The following is a 762-nucleotide window of genomic DNA, read 5'->3' as shown; positions in this document are numbered from 1 at the left end:
TTTTCGTAAAATTAAGCCGCATATAATAATAAGAAAGCCATCATTAAAGCAAATAAACCAGTAGCTTCTGCAAAAGCAAAACCTAAAATAGCGTATGTAAATAATTGTCCTTTTAATGAAGGATTTTTAGAAACAGCTATTATTAAAGCAGCAAAAACAACACCTATTCCAACACCAGCACCTATTAAACCAGTTGTAGCTAATCCAGTTCCTATAATTTTTGCAGCTTGTAACATTTTTATTTTTTTTTGCACATACAATGAGGAAACCTCAAATTATTATTATCTATAAAAATACTTATATAAACTTTAATATGTTTTTTTTAACGGAACATTAAATTTATTCCAGAAATTTTTATTATGGATATTTCAATACTAATGGACGGGAGAGAAAGAAAAAACATCTCTTTTGTGAATATCTTCTCTCCCACTAACTGACGCCTTTTTTTCAGACTTTTACATCAGATCTGTAAACAATTTCAACTTTTTTTTGTTTTTTTGTTTTCTTTTTTCCATTTTTGGCATTATCTTTTTCCTTTTATCCCGGACACACGATATGCGGATACAGCTAGAGAGAGAAACACGAGACAATGCAAGTGGTGTATGTACTTTTAATGGAGTATGCTGGGGACTCGAAATTTCATCAAGAAGAATCCGAGCCCCGCTCAGCTTTTGGCTCTATTGGTTGCCTCCTATCTACACAAAGAATATCCTACATATGCTACGTGCGGGCTGCTAGTCCATAACAGGAAGCTCAAGGCTC

The 762-nt window shown here is 33.2% G+C and overlaps 1 protein-coding gene across 1 annotated transcript; it reads right to left on the bottom strand. All coding sequences in view use genetic code 4, as the record gives it.

Annotated features, from left to right (window-relative positions):
* Nucleotides 1–11: 11 nt before the first annotated feature.
* On the bottom strand, nt 12–236 carry HCBG_12018 (ATPase subunit 9; the record flags this gene model as incomplete). Its single annotated transcript has 1 exon — nt 12–236. One exon carries the CDS (start codon nt 234–236, stop codon nt 12–14), a length of 225 nt encoding a protein of 74 aa, XP_045282986.1.
* Between the last annotated feature and the right edge of the window lie 526 nt (nt 237–762).

The sequence above is a fragment of the Histoplasma capsulatum genome, scaffold supercont1.88 (assembly GCF_000150115.1).
Source record: "Histoplasma capsulatum G186AR mitochondrial scaffold supercont1.88, whole genome shotgun sequence".
NCBI classification, from domain to species: Eukaryota; Fungi; Ascomycota; class Eurotiomycetes; order Onygenales; family Ajellomycetaceae; genus Histoplasma; species Histoplasma capsulatum.
The sequence above is the reverse complement of the archived record's forward strand: the minus strand, read 5'-3'. Positions and strand labels throughout refer to the sequence as shown.